Source organism: Diadema antillarum, unplaced genomic scaffold, assembly GCF_040938485.1.
Source record: "Diadema antillarum isolate AM-2024a unplaced genomic scaffold, OU_Dant_1.0 seq00001507_RagTag, whole genome shotgun sequence".
Classification (NCBI taxonomy): Eukaryota; Metazoa; Echinodermata; class Echinoidea; order Diadematoida; family Diadematidae; genus Diadema; species Diadema antillarum.
The window spans coordinates 5647-32006 of record NW_027272241.1 but is presented as its reverse complement, the minus strand read 5'-3'; the positions used below and the strand labels follow the sequence as shown (position 1 = coordinate 32006).

General features: G+C 40.6%; 1 protein-coding gene across 1 annotated transcript; it reads right to left on the bottom strand.

The window, feature by feature from the left end:
* Nucleotides 1-641: 641 nt before the first annotated feature.
* LOC139710191 (sodium/potassium-transporting ATPase subunit alpha-3-like) lies at nt 642-25919 on the bottom strand. Its single transcript, XM_071622123.1, has 20 exons — nt 25905-25919; nt 22285-22419; nt 20365-20424; nt 19722-19925; nt 18831-18944; nt 17871-18005; nt 13088-13205; nt 11977-12245; nt 11478-11676; nt 10801-10912; nt 9501-9633; nt 8783-8969; nt 8088-8263; nt 7235-7371; nt 5690-6009; nt 4778-4932; nt 3934-4057; nt 3052-3197; nt 2360-2490; nt 642-1940 (listed from the first exon to the last, which is right to left on the bottom strand). The coding sequence occupies exons 1-20, from the start codon at nt 25917-25919 to the stop codon at nt 1718-1720; spliced, it is 3093 nt and encodes a 1030-aa protein (XP_071478224.1). The 3' UTR covers nt 642-1717.
* Nucleotides 25920-26360: the final 441 nt, after the last annotated feature.

Sequence of the window (26360 nt, the reverse complement as noted above, 5' to 3'; positions counted from 1 at the left end):
CATCGATTCGTACTCTACTGATGTGTATGAATTGTTAATGATTTAAGAGCCTGCCATCTAATTGATATTAATGTGAAGTTTACATTCTGGGTGTGTCTACAGCCTAGACTATGCATACAGTAAGCTGCAACATACTCTGTAACCAGTAGGAAAAACAAATGTACGAGAAAGGTAAAATCCTATTACACAAGTCTAATTCAGTACTTAGATCAATGAGATCTAGTGCATAGCACACTCAAGTTTGTTTTTTTTATGGTAGTTGAGAAGTATTAGATAATGTCTTGCATTTTCACAATTTCACACAGTTCATAAAGAACCTAATTAAGACTACACATTATTGGCAGTGTGGCTCATACAGACTAAAACTTGCTTCAGAAAGAGTTATCTTCATCAAAGTTTGGTTTGAATTGCAAATGTTCTAAGATAATGACTAAATACCCAATGCCTCTGCCACATTAGACCGCTCCGTGTGTGGCTTTGGTCCACTTGTTTCACATAAAGAAATGGAGCTATGTGAAACAAGTGAACACATGCACACACACAAAAACAAAAAAGAATACAGGCGTGGAATAAAAAGCCTGTGGTACAAGTTTTGATAAAATCCTTCATGAGACATAACAATCATACATTTTGTTTATTTCTTTCCTGCACCTCCATTTATCTATTCATCTATTTTCATTTTTTTTTGACTGCACAAGAATTATTCTTGTCGAAGGAAGGATTACACATTTTGGCAGAAATTCAAACGTTGAATACTATATTTGCCAAGGAAAAGTTATAAAAACTTTCAAATGCTCAAAAGTGTACTCACTAAGCAGCATTATGGCAAGAAGTCCAAAAAACGATTTTTATTCTTTTCCTCAAGTCGGCATGTGGACCTAACTGAAGCACAAATTACGAAAAATCATTTTTCTATTCCTGCATGCATGACGATGAATTTCTTCCAAGGTAAACACTTTATTTAAACAACATACCTCCTAAACATTCCCCTCTCCAGAAGCAGAAAGCCAAGCACATATAAGGTCTTGTCATGCAGCACTAGAGAGGAGACTGCATGCAGGTTTCACTGTCCCTGATGCTCACAAGCTGAAATCAGGACATTTCCTGTAATTGCGGCACTCATTCCTATTTCATCAGAGATAAATATGAGGACTGTTCTAATATCAAATGAAGGTGGTATTGATAAAAATTTTCTTTCCTAAATAGTAGCAATAAAAAGTGTAAGTAGTACAGCTCTGACATATAAGGGGTAAATTGGAGATGCATCTCATATCCTGACAAAAGATGGGTAGCGTAAAAAGAGCAGAGTTCCATGAAGGATTCTAGCAAAGGTCTTCCTTGGGCAATGCTTGGTCTGCCTGCATTGCTTCTCAAGGAATCGAAGCACCAGTGCCTCCGCTGCGGGCATCTGGTACCGCTCCTCCTTTGTGGGACCGGGAGGAGCGTCTGGTTTGGGGAGCAGCAGCTCCGGTGGCGGGAGCGAGCTGAGAACAGCGGTGCTGATGGCGCCAGGGGGAGCCTGGCGCTGGCTGGTTCGCATGAACAGCCGCTGTCTCGAGGTGTAGGGGCGGAAGGTCTGCCCGCTGTGAGCCTGTCCCAGTGCGCTGGGTCTGGCTCCACTGCTGCCCGTCGGTGGGCGGGAGGCTGCAGAGACGAGCGGACAGGTAGGATGGGCTTTCTGGTCGTTCTGAGGGCAGGGGCATTGGGTTCGAGTAAGTCAGTAGTAGGTCTCGCGTTCCACCCAGCCACCTGGGTTGTGGCGGAGGATGAAGCGGCGGCACTCGTCGTACACGAAGATGAGCAGGGAGAAGGGGAAGGCGGTGAACCACCAGCCGATGCGGATGGGGTACATGCGCAGACCGTTCTCAAGACCAGGGCAGTAGGACAGGAAGGCAGCCAGGGCTGTCTCGAAGAAGAGTCCAAAGTTGAGGACCCAGTTGCTGTAAGATAAAAACAACAGAGAATGGAAAAGATAACTACTACCGTGCCACACAGCTTTGCAGACCTTGTCAATCTGTCACTAAGGGAACACAGTAAAAACAACAATCGGTATACCTTCAGATAGTAGACACACAACACAAAGTTAACCTTTAGCATATGAATCAATACATAATCCTGTTTTGTTGCTTTCCAAACTCTGGTACCACCTTTGGCAAATATCTGACATTTTCCCCTTATGACAGATAAACATTGATATGTTTTGTTGGTCTAGTTGACTGAGCTTTTCCCCCAAGAAAGCTCACAGTTCAATCCCCGCCATGGCATTTCTGCTCTTGCATTGAAAATCATGTCACTCTATTCATGAATTCATGAATTCACATTCGATTGCTTCTACACAGTATCACAGATTTTCACTCACCTCATTCCCTGGTGGATGATGGAGTTGCGACGAGTCTTGCAGATGATCAGATCGGCCCACTGCACGATGACGATAGAGACGAAGAAAGCTGTGTGGCAGGTGTACTCCAGCTGCTTGCGCTGGTTGTATCCCTATGGGGCGGGACAGGACAAAGAGAAGGGAGTCAGTTGTGTTGAGGAGAGGCAAGTCATTGGTATTGGTATTGGCAACAGATTAAATTTCCCCATCACCAATCAGGGAGGCTTTTTATCTGCTCTTGCACAAGCAGCAAGACCTGGCAGCTCTGTGCTATGGTTAGAGGTAAAATGGTTCGACTTCAGAATACCAGTTTTCTTCATTTTCTCTCCTTTTTATCATGATTTATTCAGCAGTTCGTACTCAGATGAAGTATAAACGCAATGACAGTCTCATTCATAAAATCTATTATTCAAATTCAATCATATACTTTTAAAGCTTCGGTTGCCTAAATGTAAAACCGCACACACTGCATTTCTATTGGTTTGATTTTCTCCAAAAGCCAGGCTGACACATACGGGATGGAGATGATAAAATGAAACGAGAAAGAACCCAAAGGAGGGGAGAGGGGGTGTTGCCGAATTGGCCATATGGGCAAATGGGAGATATAGCCCTCTTGTGGTACAGCCCCGGAAGCAAGGACTGGACCGAGAAATGAATTCATCTGACCAACTCACCCACTGCTGACCATAGGAGTCTTCCACGTTCAAAACGGCCTTGTCATCCCACTTGCTGCGAATCATGATAAGGTCGTTAGGAAGGAAACCATTCTCTCCCATGATCACGAAGTAGGTGAAGAATCCAGCCGAAGCCTGCATCATACCTGCAAGACAACAACAAATCAACATTCATTATTACTGTATACAGCATATAATCAGCAAATCTAATTTTCCCACTACGGGACTCTCTGGCAATCTTGCAAGAGGTTAAATTTGCGATCTTGGAGTAAGGTTGAAATGAGAAATGTATGCGTGCACGCCATATTCATGTGGGGATCAGAGTCAAAATTATTTTTTACTCTGATATCATGCGACTTGCGAAATTTGCAAGTATTAAAACAGCATCGTACAAATTATCCTAACACTGGATGGTCTTACTTTCTTGGATATCAGAATTACGTCCATAGTCAGGGTAGCACATTTCACTTGTCCAATGTCTTCTGGAAAATGTAAACGGACAGTGTGCAGTATTTTCTGATGGATCCTTTCATTGTCCATCCCATCACAGTACAAATTGTGCTACTCCAAGGTGAACAAACAGCTTCAACACCTTGAGAAATCTTGGAGAATAATTAGTTTCAGATCTTGAGGATTGAAGAAAAGGTTCAAGCTTTAGGGAGCTATCCGTCTGGGAACAGCACAATGCTGTGGAGGAATTGGAAGTTAGTATTCATTTAACAAATGATTTTCATACATTATTGATTACAAATTTGTAATTGACTTGATGAAGATGACGAATTGTAAAGTTGTCACTTCTTTCAAATTAATAAATTCTTTGAGTCGAGTAGTTTTTATTGCCACTGATTGACAAGAGTGGTCAGTTCTTGCTCTGACACTCACCGATCTGACCATAGGACACGCTGATGAGGCGCTCGTTGACAAGTTTGTCGTTCTGTGGGTCGCGAGGACGACGCTTCATGATGTCCGACTCAGACTCCTCGTAGGCCAGGGAGATAGCTGGCACCTGGGACAACATTTACAGAAACACCATTAGCTGCCTGGTCTCTCCTAGCACTGCAGCTACAAACGTCTTGCAACAACAGTCGAGTGCGCACAAGTAAACATTATGGATCATTACAGAAATTAATTTGAAAGAAGCTAAGCCTTAGCTCCTAAATGACTATTTTCTTGACTCTATGAATGAGGCTTGTTTCCACTAATGAAATTTGCACACACAAAAAAAGAAAGAAAACGATCACAAAACAATACAGCATATTATTATACAGTATATATATATTGTTTTTGTTTGTTTGTTTTTTCAGTCAGAAGGTTCTTAGGCCATTTAGCTAAGTGTTTTTTTTACTCCTCCCCCATCTTCTTTCCAAGACCAGAAGTCCCATCCATGTTCATTTCAAAGATCTGTGAGATCACAAAAAGGGCTGCCAGAATTCATCATTCAAAATCATGGATGCTCCAAGGAGGGGATACAGGGTTAATACATGTGCATAACATGCATCTCAATAGGTGAAAATAGTTCTAAACTCAAGATTTTTATATTCTCTTGTCAAGTCATCAAGAGATAATTGAAGTTTATAGGGAGCCTTCTACAGAGGGGAAACTTGACATAGCTCAGCACACGACACAAAAATGGGACGCCATAAATCGAGAACTATTGTGCAAGTGGGTGTCAGAGATGCTGCCAATTACTAAAGTCGAGTCCCTGCTAGTGGTGCAGACTACCTACCAGATCGGTTCCCAGATCAATGCAGAGGATAGTGACTACACCAAGAGGCAGGGGAACGGAGGCCAGGATGAAGATCAGGAAGGGGCTGATCTCAGGGATGTTACTGGTCAGCGTGTAGGCGATGGACTTCTTCAAGTTGTCAAAGATCAGACGACCTGGCGGACATTAAAAAGGGCAGAGAAAAATGTCAGTCAGTACCTCTGAGCTAAAAAACACAAAACCAAATTTATTCTTTGTTTTGGATTATCTGTTGAAATATGAAGCAGCATGCAGCAGTATCATCCTTTCCTTCTGTACCCTTATTCTTCTTATTTTCAATACTTTTTTTTAGAGTGAAGTAATACTTGGTATACTTTTACATGCATGCATAAATGGGGTACTGCATTGTGCAGTTCCTGCTTTCTGCTAATCTTACAAACTGGCAACGAAAAGAACGTTTTTTTTGTTTTCTTCTTCTTTTCTGCGTGTAAATCATTCCAAATTTACCGAGCAGGTTAATACTATGTACGTAAAAAAGAGACTGCTGCAGGATAAAAATCATTCTAAGCTCACAGTCTGGTAGACCCATAACAAGGAGCACACAGGGGACCTTGGGACCATTTTCGTCAATATGGGGATGCCGGGACCATTTTCGTCAATATGGGGATGCCGGTCACATATTACGGCATAAAGGCAGCAAAATTCACGGCACAGGCACCCTAGTTCTCTATTGTCATCCAGAAATTGTTTGCGTGCATGAAATCTCAATTAAAATGATCATATAAGTATTTGTCTACACTATGCATTGAATTCAAGTGGTACTTCGCAAAATTTCATGCCGTCAAAAAGGCCATCAGCTCGAAAAATTTTTGGCGTGAATATTTATGGTTTTACGGTACCACAGCACAGTCGCTTGCTTTACAGGATATTAACCTTCCTCAACACCGGTCACAATGGAGGCAAAGTTGTCGTCCAGCAAGATCATGTCTGCTGCCTGTTTGCTGACGTCGCTACCGGCGATGCCCATGGCAACACCGATGTCGGCCTTCTTCAGGGCGGGAGAATCATTGACACCGTCACCGGTCACGGCCACGATGGCGCCGGCCCGCTGGCAACCTTCCACGATGATCAGTTTCTGTTGAGGTGAGGTACGGGCAAAGACGATCTCGGGGTGGTCGCTGAGGATCGAATCGAGGTGCTCCCGTGGCATGTCCTTCAGCTCGGAGCCGTGCACGACGATGGCCTTAGCCTCCCTGCATACAGAAGCCACAAAACCATCAGTCCCACATATCCTATTTTCTGTACATCTTTAACAGTATAAAGAATCAGTTCTTTTCTATCCTCCTTGAACTTTTGATGTGGCGCTTAGGTCAACAGCGGACATCATTCACCGACTTGAAATCAATGCACAAATGGAACATTGTTTGGCATATACAGAATCTTTGCTTATCTATGTGCCTTGACTGTATTAACCTACTTATACCAAGTGAGTAACACAGTTGAGAGAGAAGTTCATAAATTGCCCCCCCCCCCCCCCCCCCCCCCCCCCCCCCCCCCCCCGGAAATAAGGAAGAATAAAATAAATAAACCCTGCATCATTACAGAATTTTGATACTTTTCATTATAAAGGATAACTGAACTAGCAAATAAAGCAAACCCTGATGTACCCTACTCAAAACGCTGTGCATCTGAACAATGCAAGATATGAAAAGCCTCTTTTAACATTCTGCTTGAATAGTTGTCTGTGACTTACTTTACTCATTCAGTGTGAAAAAGTACTCTTTACAAGATTGGAAGACAAAAAACCTGCTCAGAGTGGCTACATGGAATGAGACTGTATCATTAACATCAACGCACAAGCATGAAAGTTATTAACATTTCATATAAAGGGGCATTCCAGACGATTTTCATAATTTCACATCATGTAGTTCATAAATCGACAGCTCCATGTATAGATTCATGGAATTTATTGAGGTCCTTGATCAGAAAAACCAATAAACTGAAAATCTTTAAACAATAACAATAACATCAGAGCCTCACATATTTCAGAAATGTAGTGTCAGTGTAATTCCATTACAATACCACTTGCTCAACAAGTTCACCTGTGAAGAATCTATGCATGCCTTCTTCTTTTGTTCTGCTTCCTTGAGCCCCAATTCATGCATTTTTTTTTTTTTTTTTTTGGTGAGACTGCCATGTCATCATCCTTGTTCACTGCAATTTGTTATAGATTTTGAAAACATTCTCATTCCTCATCCCAATCACTATAAATTCTGAAACTCTCTACTCAGTTCAACTGATTTATAGTTGTTCAAACATAAAATTCTGAAAATCATTTGGAGGTCCCCTTTATGTAGCTGCGAGGTTGGGGGTGGGGGAAGCTGGGGGAGGCTTGGGGCGGGGGGGGGGGGGGGGGGAGAAGTCAGAGAGGGAAGGGGAGGCAGAGGGCGAGAGGGCGAGAAGAAGAAGGAGACTTACTTTGGATTGACCTGCTCCACTGCGATGCCCTTGCGCTGGGCGATGTCGTCGCGTGTCTCGTTGCCCTCGGAGATGATGCCGACGCCCTTAGCGATGGCCTTGGCTGTGATGGGATGGTCACCGGTAACCATGATGACCTGGTCAGGAGAGTGGACATACAACAAGTTAACTTCACTGATACTGTAAAGGTGGATATTTTCGTGCACATACATTTTTGCCAAGTAAGATGAATTGGGAGAGCGTTCTTTTTTTTTTCCCCACGGAATCAAGACATTACATAGTGGTACATAAAACAAGCAAAATTACTCATGTACTTTCACTTTCATGCCTTTCTATGAGTGTGAAATGCATGAAAACTTCTACTCCCCGAAAAATTTTCACCTTCACAGTACCTTTTCAAAAACACTGCTAGTTTCATGTGGCTACTAATGCATGTCATAAAACAGGGCAAAAGAATAGTACAGCTAATATCTATAAAAGTCACCAGGTGTAAGTACTGTAAAACCAGACATATGCATGGCATAAAAAACTTTCATAATGAAGCATTCATATGCATTGTGTAGAAGCATTCAATTGCATTCATATGCATAGTGAAGACAAACATTTTTGCTAATCTTGGCTTTCCGCAAAATATGCGAAGGTTTCATGCACATGAAAATTTCTGGTTTCACTGTAGATGCATGCAGAATGAACTGACTGTTGAAAGACTCGCACCCTGAAATGACAGGATTTTGTATTTTCAGCCACACATGTGTAAGTGGATACTTGTTCATAATCAACATACTCAGTACATGAGACACACAGCCCAAACTATGCAGCGGAGGTTGATCAGGGACATAGAGAATGGTCTCACCTTGATACCGGCGGATCGGCATTTGCCGACAGCGTCGGGGACAGCAGCACGGGGCGGGTCAATCATGGACATGAGTCCAACGAAGCAGAGCTTCTCCAGGGGGAAGTTGACATCGTCGGCGTCGAAGGCGAAGCCCTTGGGGAACTGGTCAGCGGGCAGGAAGTAGTGACAGAATCCTGCGAGAGATAGGACAAGGCATGTTAGGATTGGACGGCCAAACATCTAAGCCCCACTGAGCAGCACGCGATTTCATCTCATACACTTACAGTTTAGCATATTTTGTGCATCAGTACTGCACGTCTCGCAAATCCCTAGCAAACAGTGAATGCACAGCAAGTATTGAAACTGAATTCACTACTTATGTTTGATGAATGCAGAGAAATTACCAGTATATTGTGCATATTTTGATGCCTTTCCCCAAAAACTTCATGTTTTTACATTCCTACTTTTGCAGAGCACGAAATTCATGAACAGTTTCACCAAAGTCATTCCAGCTGAACAGCATGTGAATGTCAAATTTAGTTATACCACTGTAAAGATTTCAAGAGATCACAATTTCTGGAAACATTGAAACCCTCCTTGCCAGCCATTCCTTGCTCCCCAACCCCATCCCCCCCCCCCCCAAAAAAAAAAGAAAGAGAAATCACAAAGAGGTTTTACAAGACTGCTTCTCAGGGACCCTTGAGATTACTCACCAAGCACACGCTCTCCCAGTCCTCCCAGCTCCAGGTAGGCATTGTTGAAAGCAGTCTGCATGTCCTCGGTCATGTCCTGCTCCTGCCCCTTGATGAGGATGGAGGTGCAGCGGTCGAGGATGCGCTCGGGGGCGCCCTTCATGACGAGCAGGTAGCGGTCATCGTCTTTGACCTCATGGATAGACACCTGGGCGAGAAAAGTAGTGGGCACAATTTTAAATTACTTTTTCTCCATTTCCAACATACTCCTTTAAGACATATATACAATATAAAAAATAAATAAACAAAAGAGTGTCAACAGAAGTAACCACGGCCATGTTTTATGAGGAGTTAAAATTGATCATATAGTTGATTTCAACTGTAAGTCTATGGCAGTCTGTGTGGTAATGAAATTTAAAATCAATCTTATCTTTTGATTAAACGGGGCCCAGTATTAGTAATTAAATATAATATCAATAAGATACAAAGTATAATATCTAAGATGTAAACATAATGATTAGTATAAACAAATAAATAAAAAATATAATAATAAATACTGTAAGACAAAATTAATTTGATAAGACCAAAAGAAGCATTAGTACTCTGACATGGCCAAGAGGCCATTGGTTGGTTGAAGCCTACAGACTCCCCCACATCCAAGCCCTGCACAAGATTCCTCTACAAAATGGTTACATTAATGAATCGTAAGTGTTGGAAGTACAAATGAACTCTGGCTCACCTGGTATTTGTTGGTGGAGTTGAAGGGGATCTCGCACACCTTCTTGTGCTTGCTGCGGTACTCGGTCACGCTAAACATGGAAAGCTCGACGCACTTGACGAGAGCAGACTCCGAGGCGTCGCCAGTCGTCTCCCTGTAGGTGGGCAATGAAGCATATCATCTCTGAAACTTTGGTAGATTTGGTGGATTTACACACTGCGTGGCCAGCGTTCAACAACAGTTACTGTTTGCATTTATAAACCTGTGAGGCACGATGTAGGCTCAAGTCATTTGCTGACTACAACACAGGGATGCCAGTTAGAATCAATGCGAGGTCCTACAAAACATCTATGTGAAGCCTCTTTGTACATGAACAAGCCTGAACTCTGAAACTGCAAGGGCGTGAATTCAGGCTTTTGACTGAAAACTGGCATCCCTGATTACTACTCAGGTGACTGCTTGTGAGTGTGTGTGTGTGTGTGTGTGTGTGTGTGTGTGTGTGTGTGTGTGTGTGTGTGTGTGTGTGTGTGTGTGTGTGTGTGTCGTGGGGAGAATTATATAGCAATTGCTCACATTTCTTTCTATAGGAAGTATGCTGGAGTCTTCCACACAAATGAGTTGCCACACTCTGACAGAGAGTGCCTTCATGCTATGTAATATTGGAGGGATGGCGTAGTTTTGTCTCTTCCCAGAGATGACCTCGACTCAGTTGGCCTCTAACAAGAAAGTCTTGATTTGACATAAGTATAAGCCCACTGATCATTCAAACTTACACTGTACATGTGGAATATTTCACTGTATGGACAGCACTGCCCCATGGTCAGCAAGAACCAAATGTCCATGGAAACTACAGAACACTGACAATTACCAGAGCTGCCAACTTTTGAGAAAGCCTTTCAGTACTTTGATGGCTGAAAATCAGTAATTTTCACCTTTTTTGAGTGAAAATCAGTAATCCTTCAGTGTAATAGAATATATCACAGACAATGATTTCTGAAATCAGTAATTTGCCTGTAACTTTCAGTATTCTTCTCCAATTTCAGTAGAAATTACTGAAGTACTAGTTGGCAGCTTTGAATTACACCCCCCACCTCCTCCCCGGCTATATACTGGTTATTGATAAGGCTAGAGTAAAGATTAGGGTTAGAGTTAGGTGTATGTAAGGATTAGATTCAGGATTACGATTAGGATTCAGGGAATGGGAAGGGTCTCGGGTAATTGCTGTAGACCCCTGACATACAATGTTTAAATGCGCACACTTTTGCGTCTTCTTCCACAAAAGTTTCCACTCTCTAGGTATTGGTTTTCCAATGGGCTTTACCTCTTTAGGATGGGGACGTTCTCCTGGCCAGCCTTGAACTCGGAGCGGTTGCAGAGACAGGCGATGCGAGCAAGGGACATCCAGGTGGGAGAGGACTTGTCAAACTGACCACCTGTGAATCAACATGGCATGCAGAACTAATCAGCACCACAGCCATCAAGGACTCGGAGGGTTTCCATAGCTGACAACCGGTCTGTGTACAATTTACTCATCTTTCCAGTGAATATGACTTATTGTAGGTTATTTTTGCATAGAGGCACACATTACAGTTACGGAAAAAATTGCTCATATGCAGAATTTTACAAGGCCAAGGCCATAACGGTCATATCATGCTGAAAGTAATAGAAATTACTAAATTTACTAATAGTTGGTGGCTATAGGATTCCATACCTCATGAGACCTCTCTTCCGAGATTCTTATAAATGAAGAAACTGGCCGACATTGCACTTCACCAACAGTTCTTGCAAACTTGAACAAGCATATTTTAGATTGAAACAGACGTTTCTCTAGACATACACAAGTTTTTCTCTTGTTGATTACAGTGGAGGAGATTAGAGTCCAGATGTAACAATATCAAGAACAAACACAAAAATCACTGAGGTAAGGCCAAATGTACTCTGTAAACAGAAATGGAAATACATCCAATCTAGTTCAAGTAAACAATAACTTTCACTCACCACTCTGATCCTCTGTGGTGTCAGCCTCAACGATGGTATTGTCAAACCACATGTGGGCGACGGTCATCCTGTTCTGAGTAAGCGTTCCGGTCTTGTCCGAGCAGATGGTGGAGGTACTGCCCAGAGTCTCTACAGCTTCCAGGTTCTTGACCAGACAGTTCTTGCTGGCCATACGCTTGGCGGTCAGCGTCAGACACACCTAGTGGATGGGAGCAAAAGTTGAGTTAGCAAAGTTGCCAGATTATACAGCACTGAAAGTGACATTTTCTTCTATGTTAACATAATCACAGATTCTACGTTTTTACTTTCCACCATCTCCTGGGCTTCACCTAACTTGCAGTAATCAGTTTCACAAGTTTCTTATGGACTATGCCAAGATCATATGCAATGGAAGAGAGAGAATTTAGGTTTCCAGACAGTGGACTATGGGCAGGTGACTACACAGCACGCTCTGATCAGGAATGCTACCATCAGTGTAAAGCCAGAAACGGCAACTTACGGTCACGGTGGCGAGGAGACCCTCGGGCACGTTGGCCACGATGATACCGATGAGGAACACGCAGGCCTCCAGCCAGCCGTAACCCAGCGGGAAGGAGAGGATGAAGAAGGAGACTCCCAAGAACACGGCCACGGAGGTAATGATGTGGATGAAATGCTCAATCTCCTTGGCGATGGGGGTGTCGCCGACGTCCAGACCGGAGGCCAGATTGGCAATGCGGCCCATGACGGTGGAGTCTCCACAGTTGATGACGATTCCGCGAGCAGTGCCTGAGAAGAACCCAGCAGCAAAGGTGTAATTTTTTTCTTTTCTTTACAAAATAAGAGATCACTTGAGTAGCTCTATTTTCCTGAGATTCTGGAAAAATTGTAAACTTCCGAGTGCATCTCTTTGCATTACCAAGTTGAAATAAAAATTTGTATTTTAGGCTGAGATATTCAGATCTTTGACATGCCACACAAACATAGATAATTGCAGTAACATAGCAATATCTTGGATTCTACCCTCAACTCCGGGACAGTACAGAAACTCTGTCAGAACCACCAACCTACATCCTGTTGACTTCAAACATACGATTTACAAGCATGTTACCGATTGGACTAAAGGAGTTCAATGGAAAAGCTGCAACTGTATTTTGTTTTGTTTTTGTATTTACATCAATGCATGTGCTTTCTCAGCCTGCATGGAATGCTGAGTATACTTCTCTGAATCTCCTTGCATGCATACCCAGAAGCCAAAGTTGGCACTCACAGAACCAGAGCAGTTCTGCGACTCAATTTGATTCAACAGTCATCGTTTCTGAGAAGGCTGGGAAAACAGGCATGACCCCAACTCCTCAAATATACTTCAATCTCAGAGCTAATTTGCCCATGGTTGTGACTAACCTTCTACAGCATTGAACCCAACCCTAGGAATGGACCTCAATCTCAGAGCTAATTTGCCCATGGTTGTAAGACTTACCTTTGACAGCATTGAACCCAACCATAGGAATATACTTCTTTCTCAAAGCGAATTTGCCAACGGTCGTGACTTAACTTTCGATGGTACTGAACCCAATTTTAAGAATATACTTCATTCTCAGAGCTAATTTGCCCATGGTTGTAAGACTTACCTTCAACAGCATTGGTAGAGAAGAAAGCAATGTTCCTGGTCTCAAGAGGATTGTCACTGGTGAAGTCCGAGCTACGGGACTGGGGCTCCGACTCTCCGGTGAGGGAAGAGTTGTCCACCTGTAACCCAGTAGAATGAAATCACTACATTAGACTTGCAGAGTCTTTGCATGGGTCTCATTCCTTTAATCTCCTCCCATTAGTTCATGCACTGCACAAAGTTATCATTCATGTCGTGTTTGTCTCACCCATCATCAACAACAACAACACTAATAATAATAATAATAATAATAATAACAATAATAATAATAACTAGACTCGGAATTTGTCAACACTGACAAATTAGGTGATCCGATCTCTTCGAAAGTCAATGATTTGAGTCCTGATCCCAATAGGCATGACCGTAAAGGTTCATCTGTGGTTATGGACATTGGCCGTGTGATGTTTGGATTCTCATTTAAAAAAAAGGGAGTCGGGTTTGCCATCTTTGGTACCATATTCCGTATACACTATAACGAAGATACAGAATAAAGTATATTTGACCATTGACCCCACTTTGCACAGCCAAGATGGCATCTGAGAAAGAAATGGTTATTTTGTGAAATGATCCTGGTAACGTGATCTTTGTGTGTGCAAAATATTGGAAAGATAGGACATGTATTCACCAAGATACAGGATGAAACATTTATGACCTTTGACCCTAATTTACATACCCAAGATGGTGTCTGATCAAGAAGTTCTTATTTTATGAAATAATGTAGGTGACATGAACTAAACATGTGCAAAATATGGGATTGATAACCATTGTTGTTCTTCATCTATTGCACAGAATGTAGTAGAAAGAAAGAAAAATAAAGAAAAAATTATGTTATTTTATAGAAATTTGAAGGAGAAGCATTAAAAAATCAGAAAAAGATAAAAATAGGAAGGGAGATTAAGACTAAATAAAGAAAAAGAAGAAAAAAAGAGTTTGAAAAAAAAAAATATTGGCAAGGGTGAGGCTCGAACCAGGGACCTTAGGATTACGAGTCGGATGCGCTATGCAATGACCTATTTCATGCTCCATAGGCCCTGTGTATTAAGCAAAATGACGCTGCATCGAAGCCACGTGCCATTTTCAACCAAGTTTTTCGACGTGATGCCGGCCTCGTATGAAAAAATGGAGGGCACATTAACGATAGCCCAAAGTCTCAGCTACAACATACTAAAATCTGGGAAAAATTCACCGAAGCATAAGTGAGCTAATGCTCGAAAAAGATAGTCATGTCAATTTTCAGTGCCAGAAAAACTGCTCTCCCATAGAGATAACACGTAAACTGGTCAAATTTGACAAGATTACATTTAATCCATTTTTACGAGGTGATGCCGCCATCCAATCAAAATGTTGTAATTACATTAATGAAAGAACATTTAATAAGCTACAACATACTGAAATCTGGGTGAAAATTGGCAAAGGATAAGTGAGATACGCCCAAGTAAACTTGAAAATTGATGACGTCATTTTGAAAATTTACTTTTTTTACTTTATTAAGAAATTTGATATCTTTGAATCACTTTTTCAGTATCGCCAACCCATAAACTGACATGTACAACTCATCAGCTTTCAGAATATGTAAAGAAAATTGGGGGTCACCGTCCATCCTGACGAGTAAAATCGGATTTAAAATTGGCGGTTTTGGGGCATTGTTGTACTGTATATCGCCATTGACGCGCGCGCGGAATTTCAACTTTGACAGTCCCGTATGACGTCATATTGAGTCGGATTGACTTGAAACTTGCTAGAAATATTCCTTGACTTTTCAGACATCCGATAAATGTAAAAAATCGGGAAATTTCTGTTGCATATGAGCTGTACGTGCGTATATGTGCGCGCGCGTACGCGTCCGTCCAATTTTTTCAATTTTTCAAAAAATGCTCCAAATGGTCTGAAACGTATGCAAAACTAGATATATCGCTACGGCTACTGATATGCCTCCGCCATAATGCATGGTTCTCCTAATAGGTCTATAGTACAATGTCTTGACAATGTGTGATGACAGTTTCACACAATTGGCAAAATATTAAAATGACAGGTTTGACATAAATGTGCTGAATGTTCACTTTCCTAGAACTAGGTTCAATTGGATGAATGATTAAAATGTCAGAGTGCGGGTATTTGGGGAACTGATGATTTTTACTTGACTTTTGACCCTTTTATAAGTTTATGCATTGAGTAATTTTCAAGGTATTGAGAAAAAGTGTAATTTCAGTATCAAATGGGAAAATAGCATTATCTAAACCTGGCCTTTGACCTTTGACCTCACAGTTCCAAAGAGAATCACTGTTAGGTTGAACATGCATAAATATGTAAGTTTCATGATGATACCTTGAGTTACTTTTGAGATATGGAGGAAAAAGTGCAATTCAGCACTTTCATTTGAACTTTTGACCTTTGACCTTTTGGCAAGAAACTTCCCACAGAATATATATTGGGTAATACATGCCATACATCAAGTTAAAAAAAAAAACCTTCAGGCATATTGCATTTTAAGGAAAGTAGTGATATTTTGAGGAGTTGACCTTGACCTTTGACCCCTGACCTTTGACCCATGACCCCCAACTTCCCTAGATAATCACTGCCTATCGGTACAAGCATATATACTAAGTTCCATGAAGATACCTTGAACCATTTGCGAGATATGGAGAAAAACATGAAATTTCAATTTTTTTTTTCACAAAATAACCTGTGACCTTTGACCTTTGACCCTGTGACCCTAAAATCCACACAAAGTATTATCCCCCAAGGATATACCCTCATACCAAGTTTGATGTAAAACCACCACACGGTTCTTGAGATATCGACAAAAACAAAACGGGACGGACGGACGTACGGACGGACGTACGGACGGACGTACGGACGGACGTACGGACGTACGGACGTACGGACGGACGGACGGACGGACGGACGACCCGAAAACATAATGCCTCCGGCCACTTCGTTGCGGAGGCATAAAAAATTTGAGCTTGATTGGAGCATACAAATATTTCAACGCGCGCGTACGCGCACGTCTTTACGATGCGAGGAATTCTGAAAATATGGGTAGAATTCCCTTGAATTGAAATTTATGTGACGTAAATTTCATTGAGAAATTCCACTCCATTAATGAGATATGATTGAAAATGTGTTTTCATATAATGACGTCATAGTGACGTCACGGTCGACTGATCACTACGATTTTACTTGACATGTCGTCTTTGGGACATGATACACATATGGTATAAGTTTGACATTCATAGGCAATGCACTTTCTGAGCTAGTCTCTACACAACTTTTGCGGAGAAATAAAGAAGAAGAAGAAGAAGAAGAAGAAGAACAAAGAATCAGTACAGATACAGAAGGTGATCCGAGAGGATTCTCGGATCACCTAATAATAATAATAATAATAATATCAATAATGATGATAATAATAATAATAATAATGACAGGGTGGTCCACAACTTGAAATTTTAGCATGTTGCAAGCTCAGAATCTGAGAATATTGCAGAAATTGAATATGCGCGGAGCGCACACGATGAGTACGTAGTACGCAATATTTTGCTGCTTATCTCTCTTTGCTTACATTCAATGTTCTCTCTCATGTTTTGCACACAAATATCTAAAGTACCTGGTAGTTTGATGTTTCTTATGTTATGCACATGTTTTGCACATTTTTGAATTCTTTTACTTTGAGCTTGTTGCAAATTCTTGAGGATGTTGCATAGCATGTTGCTGGCTTTTTAGGATGTTGCACAAGAATTTTAGCATGTTGCAGCGACATGCTAAAACCCCTCATGGACCACCCTGAATGATAGTAATAATGATAATAATAATAATAATAATAATAATAATAATAATAATAATAATAATAATAATAATAATAATAATAATAATAATAATAATATCTAAGACAGCGCATAATAAAAGTATAAGTCTCTATGCTTTTACATTCATAACATAATGCATAAACAGAAAAAGCAAAAAAAACAAACAACTTAATCTACAGAATATTACAGAGTATAACAGTGCAAAAATCTGTAAGTTTTTAGTGAGTTCTTGAAGCTGTTGACAGTTGATGCATCTCGGAGTTGGGGAGGAAGAGAGTTCTAGAGTGTTGGCGCTAAGGTGCTGAAAGCACGCAGCCCATGGTACTTAGTATTAACCCTGGGTGTTTGGAGAGGTTCAGATTCTGTCTCTTCAAAACACAAAAAATCACCATATTGACATAAACTGCATGACATCACATTCTTTTTTTTCCTCTCTTTCTTCTCTTCTTCCTGCAGTATCTTCAAATTAAGTGTAATATATAAAGCATTCTTGAGGAAATATTGTATGTATGCCAAATATTTCACGCGCGGTTTTTATTTTTGTGAGTCAGGTGCTATTCACGCCTTTATGCCAATATATTACCTCTGATCCTGACATGAATGTGACGTGTATGCATATATTTCTAAGTTCAAACTGTACTCCACAATTGCGAATTTAGCCACATGCAAAATATAACGAAAGTCCCAAGTCCAAAAAATTTGACTCGCTAAGGAAATGCCTTAAACAGTACTACATTGTAGGTAGTACATACTGTAACACCGAGACAAGGTATATTGCTTTAATTGACTGGGATAAAAAAAAGTGTGTTTTTCGAACACTAGCCATAGCTTTCTCTTCCTGCCTCTCTCTCCTCCTGTACTTAATCCATTTATAAAACATTACATCAATATTTTATCATTTCATTCAATTCTTTCATTCTGCATCAAGGCATACTGACTTACTTTGAATGACTTGGAGTCAACCACCCTGATGTCGGCCGGGATACGATCACCACCCTTGACTTCCACGATGTCGCCAAGGACCACGCCCTCGGCATTGATGGAGTGCCATTCCCCACCACGGAGGACCAGGGCTTCCTAGAAGACAGGAAAGAAAATGCAGCAGACTCGGTAAATTTCAAGTTGTGTTCGTATTTGGACCGCATCAAGCTAAACAATAAGAATAATCTTCCATAACATTACACTGACATTATAAAATTGGGTATTATAAAAAAAAAAAAAAATCACTGGTTGCCATAATATATTTCAATACCTCGGTATAGTTTGGTGACAAATCTCAATTTCATTAAAAAATGAGCAAAGAAAATGAGATTCCATCGCGATGGAATCTCATATTCTTTGTTCATTTTTCATTATATATATCTTTCCCGTCAGTTTCTCTTTAATTGCAACAATCGTATTTCAATTTCAATGGGAACATACAAAGGACTTCATTCCACACACAGTTTTTAAACTGTAATACCAAACATTTTTGCACAATGCAGATATTTCAATTTTGCAAATTTTGCGAGAGCCCAGATTCACAAAATTATAATGTACACTAAAGTTCTTGTCTACACTATATGCATTGAATGCCAGTGACAATTCATGAAAATTTCACATCACGAAAAAGGTCGTTGGTTCAATTCGCGAAATTTCATGCCGTGATAATTTCTTGCTTTACAGCACTTATATATTTGCTCTGATGGATTCCCGACACCACATCAGGGCCCCATTTCATAAAACTTACTATCAATATAAAGTTATGATAGTTGCTTTAAGCTACTAAAATCCTTGCATCTGATTGGCTGAGAGCAAATCTGCCAAAGAAATGTAGCAGTTGTTACTGATAACAAGTTTTACGAAATGGGACCAAGGACTAGAGGCATGGCCCCTTTCACATCGAATCGCTGCAGTACTAACCTGTGGGACCATGTTCTTGAAGGATTCCATTATCTTGGAGCTCTTTGCTTCCTGGTAGTAGGAGAAGCAGCCGGTGATGATCACCACACCTGCCAGCACAATTCCAAGGTACAGCTGCAAAGAGACAATGCACATGTTGGCCTTTAATAACCTTGAAATGGCATAACTTTCCTCATATTCAAAGGCTACACTCAACAGAAAATTATGCATGGGACTGAGCATCCTTTCTGTTCATCAGAACACACATTCTCTATTTTATAAGCAAGATTTGAAGCAGCATTAGTTATTCCAAGGTTCTCAATAAATAACAAGGAGAAGTTGGGCAGAAAACCCTAAAATATAATGCATATGGTATCCTTTGAAATGGATGCATACAAAAGGAGATTTGTGCTAAGCAATGTTCAAAATTGGGGGGAATATGAGTAAGAATTTTCAATTGAAGAAGTACCAGGTATGCATTACAAATGGTAATCCCCTTTCTCAACAAAAGAGAGCAGAACTGCGAGTGGAATTTTTTTTTCTTCTTTGTTTTCTTTTTTTTTTGTGCTGAGCACTATTCAAAATTGGGGGAAAAAAATCTGTGTAGGCAAGGTTCATACTGCAGGCAATAAAATAAGGCAGGGCTAAGTATTAGCGGTGGCCTGGTGGCCCTGGGCCACCAAATTTTGGAAAAGGCTATCATTTGGTGGCCCAATCAGACACTAAAGAGTCAAATTTAATGATGTTTTGGTCTACAATGGGCCACTATGTTTCTTTTTCGGGACACCAAAAGTTCGGATTTTAAGATTTTAGTGGCCCGAATGGGCCATCAGAGAAAAAAGTTAGCGTCGGGCCCTGAATATGGTTTCAAATATGTTATAGAGAAACAAAAAGATGAGAAGTGATGCTCACATTGTCACTGCTGGGCTCATCCTTTGTGGCCGCCTCGATACCGTAGGCAAGAAAACAGAGGATGGATCCGATCCAGAGCAAGGTGGAGAAACCGCCAAAGAGCTGCTGGCAGAACTTCACCCACTCCGGTGTCTTCGGCGGAGGGGTGAGGGCGTTAGGGCCATCCCGGGCCAGCACGTCGGCAGCCTGGGCTGGGGTCAGACCCTGTGAGGGATAACGAAAGAGAGGAAAAGAGCTGAGAAGTGAACACGGAATATGTTTGGAGGCCAACATTACGGCAGTCCACAAATTGAAATTTGAGCATGTCGAGAGCTGTGAATGTCAGAAATTGTATGCATAGAGCACATATCAGGTGCATGTGGTGCACAAAATACTTTGCAAACCATAGGTCTCCAGTAAATGAAAGAGAGCAGAGAGAGAAGGGGGGTGGGGAACACAACAGGGAGAGAAGAACAAAGAGGAGCCTTAGATACAATATGAGGAATATCTTCTCAATGTCATAATACCGCCTGGTAGAAAAGTTATATGACAAATATTAAATAATTATGATCACGATCATTAAATCCATCTTCTGCAAGCAAGTGATTTTTACATTTCATTCAAACATACAAAGACAAAGAGTGAGACAGCAATGGGTACTCACACTGTTGAGGTTTGAGTTCAGGCGAGCCACCAGAGCTTCCATCGGAATCTTGTGGTCGTCCTGATAGGGAAAAAGATTAAAATTGCAAATCAATCAGAGAGAGAAAATGCATTTCCCCTAAAATAAAACTAAACATAACAAAAAACAAAAACATCTGAGCACAGACCTCTTGTCCCTGCCCTTTTTGGACCTACTCGGTACACATGCTAGCCTGCACGCAAAAATATGAATTAAAACTATACACAAATTTTGAGATATATGTCAGAAAGGTGTTTCTGTCAACATCTTAACATGTTACATGAGCATAGTCATACGATATCTCAATACCTGGATCACATGTATGATATAATTGAGAATGATCATTAAAAAAAAATGACTTTAAAAATATGATACACAGAATGATCACTACTTTTAATCCAATATTGCAGTTAGAATATCAGCTCTACAAAAAATTAGTGGCAACTTTGATGTAACTTTCCCCTATTTATGATTACGCAATGTGCATTCATAAGACAACTACTAAAAAGACAGGTCATCAAAATAAATGCAAAAGAAATATAACAAACAACAAATGAAACAGGAACGTACGAGTGAATGGGGAAATAATGACAATTTCGTCTACTTCCCCTGCAACAAGGAGCTCTTAGGCAAAGGCATGCAATCTAGTTCATGAAGGGAAGCAACTGTGATAGAACTCTTTTTTTTTTTTTGATGCTGTGTTTTTCTGTATCATTCAATAAATAAGCATCATATATACCTTGAATCAAGCATTTGACTAAAGAAAAATGGAAAAATATCAACCGCAAGAAAATAAAATCAGGCATACAATGTAGCTGCAGTATCTGCTATTTCCTCTTCTCAACACAGTGACATATGCCACGAAATCAACCTAAAATGTTACATAAACACATGCACAAAAATTGTACTCAGGAAATAGTAGAAAAGACAAATTTATAACAAGATTAGTATTGGAACCGATCAATTCCAATATGGGGACAAAAATCCCTTTCCCAAATGGCTCGGATTACGGCTGGTAACAATAAATTCCAACAAAACTTGACCAGCAGACAACCGTAAATAATCCAATGTTTGAATTTTCACTATCTCTTACCATCTCTGCCTCTTTCTTTAACTCATCAAGGCTGGCTTTTTTCTTTGGACGCTTCATAGAAATACAATTTTTTTTTCTTTCAAGTATGAACATGACTGACAAGATTATAAATCATATGTTTTGTTGCTATTTCTTCAGCTACAATTTGTAGCTATCAATATCGTAACAAGTCATATACTGTAAGAATACAATCTTTCATGAATGCTGCTTTTTTGTGCACCTTCCAGTATTAAACATCTGATTGCCCAAGTTACGAGCATTTACACATGTTGTATGACACAACACCATGCAGAAATTTTCTCTCTTGTGTATTCAGTATGAACTTTTAAGATCTATATATATTTCACATAAAAGAGTTCTTGTTCCCAATACAATACACAGATACATGGCACAAAAATGCACAGTAAAAATGCAAATTTGCGAAATGATTTTCATGTATGATGATTTATTTGTGTGCCCGGGATAATGAGGCAAGTGCAGAGAATTCTGGGCACATCGCCCCGGAGAATGACGCGAATGCTCGAGAGACCCATACACCCTGTATTACAGTGTGTGAATACCACGCACCTCGCACGCATTTGCGTCGTTTTCTCGGGCACACCTTCCTTGAATTGTGTGCGCTCGCGCTGTTCTCCCAGACACACAACAATTTACCATTTTTAGCAAAAATTCAAAGACTACTTTCTGAGGCTACCTGTACTTCTCTGGCATTTCTACTACACTTTGGCTAAATGTCCAGTGAAGCAATCCCACAAGTTCCTACGGTCACTAAATTATGTTGGTACTGATGGCCTTTATATGCAACTTACAAATTCCATTTCCTTCTTCAATTCATCCAGATCCTTCTTTTTCTGCTTCTTGCCCTTCTTGGGCTTTCCGGATGCATTGCGGCCATCGTCCGGAACCTCCGTCTGGACGGCCACGCGGTAACTTTCGCCGCGGCCCTGTAGAGACAAAACAGCACAAAGCAACACACAAATGGTGAGTTCACATTACAACAAATGCACCAAACATTGAACAAATTGAAGATTTGTGGATTAAAGAACAAGCAAAAGCATCCCCTCCCCATTCCAGATCCATCAATATGGATCTTTCTTCGAGGTTACAGCTCAGTTTATTTTATGGTAGTTAGTTTTTCTAAACGAATCTTTTGTGAATGATATCAAGATATAGCTGTACATACAACTATATTATCCACTGAAAAACCATACTTAGAAATAAGTTATGATCAACAAAAGCAAATTTTTAATCCAGTAAAACACTTTCTTTCCTCCACAGTGGATACATATTACAGAACAGCTTATGTTGAAATCAAAACTCCCAAAAAAATAATAAATAAATAAATTATAATGACAAGAATATTGTATGTGTTCCTTTACCCTTTTAATCATCCAAGCACTGGATTGAAACAGGTAGAAAAACACCAATACATAACAGACACTTTGATATCATACGAAACACACACAACAAACACACACGTTCTTCAACATGCACACACCATCAGAGATTGGTTTCCAGGTTACTTGCAAATGGGAGTGCAGTAAAATACAATCATTCACAGGGTAGCCATTCTTTGTTAATGACTAATCTTTCCATGGACCGTTGCTCAAAGCAGAAATAATTTTTCTGTAATATTTTCCTGGAAACAAGCTGATTATTATGCTAAAATAAAGTTTTAACAACGAGAATTCACGCTTCAATGCACGACAAATCAACACACAGTCTTTACATTTGAACCTGTACTATGTTCTTGCCTCTCTGAATGTTGATCATGAGTTGTGTGCATGTAGTTCATTGTGCAAGGCACATGACCTCAGTCATGATTGGGGTGCTATTCTACAATGTATGTGAGCTTTCAGAGATTTTTCTTTTTTTTTGGGGGGGGGGGGGGGGGGGGGATTGGGATGTGAGCTGAATGCATCCTCACAGTCACAGACCTGTGAATGGTTTTCCAATTTGTACAATTCTTTTTTTTTTTCTTTTTTTTTGGTGAATCCCCCCAAGATGTAGATCGTCTGTTTTGTGGGTGCTTTTTCCCCCTTTCCTTTGTGAATCAACTACAACTAGCTTCATTCCCCTGCTTGTTTCTTGTTGGCACAGAATGCCACAACCCAATCAACTACTTTGAGCTCACCTACGAACAAGATACTGTAAAACCAGAAATGTTCACAGGTATTTCAATTTCACGAATTTCACAGCACAGCTGGGTCAAGATTCGCAAAATTAAAATGCACAGGAAAATAATTGTCTACACTATATGCAGTGAATGCCACTGGCAAATTGTGAAAATTTCATGTCATGAAGAAGGCAGTTGGCTAAAATTTGCGAAAATTTCAAGGCGTGAAAATTTCTTGCTTTACAGTATTTTACAATCTTTGAAATGCTGAACTGAATGTGATTGAAGCCTTGTTTCTGATACATGTGGCCTTGATCAAGACAATAACAATCTCAAACATGTTTGCTTAATGATTCCCCATGCCTTCCACCTGCTCGTCACATGGCAATATCTTTCATTGGTCTACACAACATAACCATTGCCAACCTTTTTTTTTTTAATGCAAACTCAGTGGTACTGTAGAAATCACAAACATTCGGTGCATGAAACTTTTGTGAATTGGAACCGACAGCCTCTTTCGTGGCATGAAAATTTCCTGAACTGACACTGGCATTCAATGCCAGTTTCCACAAATCTTGGCTCCTTGCAAGCACGCCAAAATTTTTGGTTTCACAATTTTTTGAGGTCATCTGGAGAGGGTTGCAATAGTCCCTAACCTTTTTGCAAATTGAACCACCTAGCCTTATAGCTCTGGATACATAGAGCAGTGAAACAAACCTATCTCCTACAGCTTTACATAGTGATAAGCCTTATCACCTTTTACTGGTACTGTACATGTGTGTCTTCAGTGCTCCCGAATAATTTGCAACCTATGGACTCTTCCCATTACCCAGTTCACCCTCAAGGTGTCCCCTAGTTTGCAGGCACAAACCCTTGTTGGTCGTAATAGGAGTTTGCATGTGCCAAGACTAATACATGTACCACTGCACTGCAGCCTCTCCCAAAAAGGCCTTGTTGGGAGAAGCTATAACACAGGGCCTATGGGGCAGTGCCGAAGTGGTGCATATAGTAGTCTTGGCGCAGACTCCTCTAGGACCAACAAGGGTTTGTGCCTGCAAACTAGGTGTCCCCTGCTCTATACTGAGCTTGACAATGCATGAACTTTGAACACCCCATGATAAGTATGAATTACCCCCCTAAAAACCTCCTGACACTCCTGTGGTTCACCTATCAAAAGGAATTTGGTCTTTTCAGGTTTACTTGTTTGTCTAGTGCCTTGGCAGAATACACTGCATTGCTTGAATTGGTCTCTATTCTTCTTCTACAAAGGAAAGGGCTGCTCTTCAATAGCAGGACAGGTATTAGGTCAGACCTGGTGGGCGGATCCCATGTGAGGGAATAAACCCATACAGATGTGCCATTTCACAAAGTACACTTTTTGTGTGGCTTCGTACGTAGATAAGAATGGAACATATGCTTTAACCAGTGTATACCATAGATGTACACTGTACATACAATTTTGTAGGTTCTGTCCTCCATACCTTGACTGCTAAACAGGCATCTTTGGTTCCCCCACCTTTTGTCAAAAAATAAAAAATAAAAAAAAGACCCAACAAGTGGGCAATACCAACTTTCAAGGAAAGTTTCCTCTTGAAAGAAATTCTGAAATTAGCAGAGACTGGAGAAGGTATGAATCACAATAACTGAAACATTGACACACTCTACCAACGTGTACAAGCTGCTGTTGAAGAGATACCGCTTCTTCAGACTGAAACTTTTTCCATTCCACAGAAACAGCAGAATGTTGGTATGACCGAGCCATCTTTTCTGATGCAATTAAATTATGAATCGAGATAATCAAGCAACATTCTTGCTCAATTGACAGACAGGCAAAGTATGATGTCATTTACATTATATTACTCTACTGTAAGAGTGAAAATTTTTCGCGATGTTGAATTTTTTCGCGCATTTCGCGCAACAAGAAACTATTGCACACAAATATTTTTGCTTGCCATATGTTCCGGTAGTTGATGTCTTCATTCCCAGGATTTAAAAACATGCGAAACTCTTCTTTCCCAGCTGAGCACAAAAATATCCACTTTTACAGTATTGGAAGGTATTTTGTGAGTACCTGGACATTCACTCATCTATTTTTCTTACCTACAAAACCTACTGAAGAAAGCCCCGACATACATGGAGAATGGCCTTTGGGCCATGGAAATTAAATCTTCCTACAAATGTACCAATCCCACTATCAGTTTCACAACTGAGGTAAATATGCGAAAAACATCTTCCTGCTTCCTTGCAATTTCACTTTTGAATAATGTCCCATATGCAACAATCTAATATCTATGTCAGGTAGAAAACACTTACTTTCTCTTTGCCCATGTTGCAGCAATGTGCTATAAGCCAACGCGAAGAAAAGCCGACACCCAAAGACACTATGCAACGACACACAACCCGGCACCTCCTTCGATGCTGCACAAAGTGAATTTTCTTCCCCCCTTCCCAAAAACTCCTGACTAACTAGCGTGGAAAACGCCGGTTGGGTCCCGAAAATTGGAACTTCCTTTGAATCTCGCCACCTGATTGGCTAAAGCGAGGCGCAGTTGTCGTGAAAGGAAGCAAAGGGCACTTGAGTCACAGAGTCAATGACAGGTCATACTAGCCTTATACTGAAGTAAGAGAAGGGGAAGGGGGCAGATTATCAACGCAACCTATTTCAAGAATATTAGTCACAAGCAAAGACAAAAGAACAGTTTGAGCCACGTGATGAGTAACCCGAGATGAAGAATACTACTGGAAATGTACATGTGCGCAAGTCCCACT